This window comes from Erythranthe guttata, chromosome 7 (genome assembly GCF_056151865.1).
Source record: "Erythranthe guttata isolate IM_541 chromosome 7, IM_541, whole genome shotgun sequence".
NCBI lineage: Eukaryota > Viridiplantae > Streptophyta > Magnoliopsida > Lamiales > Phrymaceae > Erythranthe > Erythranthe guttata.
The window spans coordinates 14,205,855-14,209,038 of record NC_142539.1 but is presented as its reverse complement, the minus strand read 5'-3'; the positions used below and the strand labels follow the sequence as shown (position 1 = coordinate 14,209,038).

The 3,184-nt window shown below is 36.2% G+C and overlaps 1 protein-coding gene across 1 annotated transcript; it reads right to left on the bottom strand.

Annotated features, from left to right (window-relative positions):
* Nucleotides 1-395: 395 nt before the first annotated feature.
* On the bottom strand, nucleotides 396-2,393 carry LOC105953984 (uncharacterized). Its single transcript, XM_012977657.2, has one exon. The coding sequence runs from the start codon at nucleotides 2,264-2,266 to the stop codon at nucleotides 479-481; it is 1,788 nt and encodes a 595-aa protein (XP_012833111.2). The 5' UTR covers nucleotides 2,267-2,393; the 3' UTR covers nucleotides 396-478.
* Nucleotides 2,394-3,184: the final 791 nt, after the last annotated feature.

Here is a 3,184-nt window from a genome sequence, read left to right as displayed (position 1 = left end):
ACTTTTGATCATTTATGTTAATTTGTTAATTTTCTGTTAGTACTAACGGAATCAAGCATGCATTCATTACTTTCTTAACAGACAGACTAACTGTAAATTGAAGAAAATGACAAAAAGGGTCAATTTGTTGAAACATGAGGACCGAATGTGTTTTTTAAACATGGATGTCCAAATGTGAAACCAATGCAAACTTGAGGGATGAAAACTGTAATTTTCTCAAATCTAAATATAAGGTTCTCAGCCCAAATCATTTAAGTTGTAGGAGAATTAAAGGGCGGAAAGATGGGATGCGCATTTAATTTGAAAGGATATTCACTAGGCCAACATGATATACACGTTTATTTACACGCTTCAATCGGAAACACATCGCAAAAAATCGTACCAAGTCATAAAAGAAAGACCAACAGGCAACTATACCTAGTCATTATAGACATAGCAAAACTTTGTTTTATTACAGACAAAAGCTCAAATAAATAATTTATATTTTTGGTACAACTTTCTTAATCATTTCTAGAAGAACAACATCTTTGCTATATATTTGCAGGTGATTAATTAACATGGACGAAGTAGCTGCGTCCGCCGAGAATCCCCTTTTGTACATTTCCTCTAAGAATGGCATTGCCTTGCAAACCTCTTTCCTCTTTAGCAAACCCTGGATTATGCTGTTGTATGTCACGCTATCCGGTGCACAACCACTTCTCTCCATTTTCACAAGCAAATTTTTTGCCTCGTCTACAAATCCTTCATGACAAAGTGAACCAACAACAATGGTATACGCTTGACAATCAGGTTGCAAACCTTTAGACGGAAATTCGTTTAAAAGATGTTTTGCATCTTCAAGTTTCCCATCCCTGCACAAACCGTTAATCAGGATACGATACGTGATTATATCAGGACTTGCTCCTTTATCTTCCATCGCCCGTAGAAATGAAAATGCTTCAGAAATCTGATGAGTCTTGCACAAGCATTCCAACAAAATATTGTAAGTACTTAAATTAGGATGCACTTTCCGAGTTTCCATATCATTGAAAAGTTTCCATCCATCATTAATTCGACCTTCACTAAGAAGTCCATGTATCATGATGTTATAGGTAGTTATTGTGTGCTCTAAGCCTTTAGAAGAAACTTCGAGAAAAAGACGCCAAGCTTCATCAACTTTACCCTTCTTGCAGTATCCGTTGATTAAAGTGCCGTAGCTCATAATACATGGCTTAAGGCCGTTGCCCGTTAGAGAATCAAATACTTGTTTCGCTTTATCCATTTTCCCTTGCAAACAATATCCATCTATCAGTGCAGTGTAGGTGACAATATCGGGATGAATATTTTGTTGCTTCATAATTTCCAAAACATCCTCAGCCTCTTTAACATTTCCTTCCTTGCAAAATGAGTCCACTAATATATTGAAAGTAACAACAGTTAAACAAATCTTGTGGTTGACCATTTCATCTAACAAGTGTTTCACCTCTTTCCATCTACCAAAATCGCACAAGCCCTGAATCATCGAGTTATATGTGACAACGTCAGGTGAAATGCCCTTATCAAACATTCTAGACTTGAGCTCGAGTGCATTATCCACCATTCCGACTTTACATAAGCCATCAATCACAGCGCTATAAGCCATAACATTGGGTTTATAAATAGTATTCTCCAACAAGCAAAGCAATTCATTGGCAGCAATAACATGTCCAGTTTTGCAGAGCCCATCAATCGCAGTAAGAATCGTAACATCGTTTGGCTCACAAAGTCTCAAAATCAAAAGCTGCTTAAACAATTTTTCCGCATCGGCCACCTTACCATCTAGAAAGAGACCTTTTAGTAGAGTGGTGAATGTCACAACATTTGCGTTGTAGCCCTGTTTAAAGAAGATGCCGAACACAGCAAAACCAACGTCTACGCGTTTCAAAAGGCAACAGCAATTAATCAAGATGTTCATCGTGTACTCGTTCATAGGGGCAGCCGATTGACGCATTTCGTCGAACAGTTTAAGGGCAACCGAATATTGCTTCATCTTGAAAATAACTTGCAATAGTTTAGTGAATTCAACAACGGAAGGCTGTGGCTGCATTCTTGCCATTTGACGAAACAAGAAAAAAGCATCGTCTAATTCATTTATACAACTCAAATCTATTCTGGGTTTAGATGAAAAGGATCGATCTTTGTGACCCACACTATGAAAATTTGAACAGAAGAAAGAAAAGGGATAAGTGTAATGGTGGGAAGATTTAGCAAATAATGCTCTACGAATTAGCATTTCAGTTCCTCTCATTTTTTTCAGCAATTTTATGTTTCAGTGAAGAATGAACTGGTACCTATAGAAGAAGAAGGCTCGGAGACTACTGATTTTTCTTTTCTGTTTTTGTTTTTGTTTTTGTTTTTGTTTTTTTTTTTTTTTTTTTTTTTTCTTAATGATATTTTAAGGGCAAATTGCATTTCATCCCATTAACTTTCTAATTTCCGCACTTTCCCCGTCAAAGTTAAAAAAAAACAAAGGGCAAATTGCATATCACCACCTGCAAATTTCTAATTTTCGCACTTTACCCCCTCAAAAATTTTAAAGTTAAATGTCCCACTTCAAAATGTTATTCTTGTTGCACATTGCCCCGATAGCAAAATTTTGATGGATTATTCATCGGAATTGAGTATTTTTGTTGCACATTTCCCCTTAACAACACTATTTTTTTGCATGTTGTCCATTAAAAATGTTATTTTTGTTGCACAATGCCCTCAAAAAATTGGGTTCTGGGGCAAAGCGCGACCAAAACAATATTCGAAGAGGGAGTATCCTTTTTTTTTTTTTTTTTTTTTAATAATTTTTAAGGGGGAAAGTGCCAAAATGATAAATTTATAGGGGGTGTAGTGCATTTTGTCCAAAAACAAAATCTTTCAGAGCCATATTGTCTCCTTGGGGGCCTACAAAAGCAAATTATATTACTCCTTTAGTTTACCGAAAATGGCCTATGATGTTTTTTTTAGCACAATCTCTAAATTGTGCGATTTTAGGGGAGTAGTTTTGCTAATAAAATTGTCCAGACTGTCCGGTATGATTTTTCCCGTCATACATCTTGTTCATTGCTCTTGGAAGATCCCCACCAGAGAAATAAATACCATCTCTCCTTGCTTCGAAATAACATATACCGTCAGTACAAGGGTCGTCCTTCAAATGGGATGTAAATGCATCAAAAGA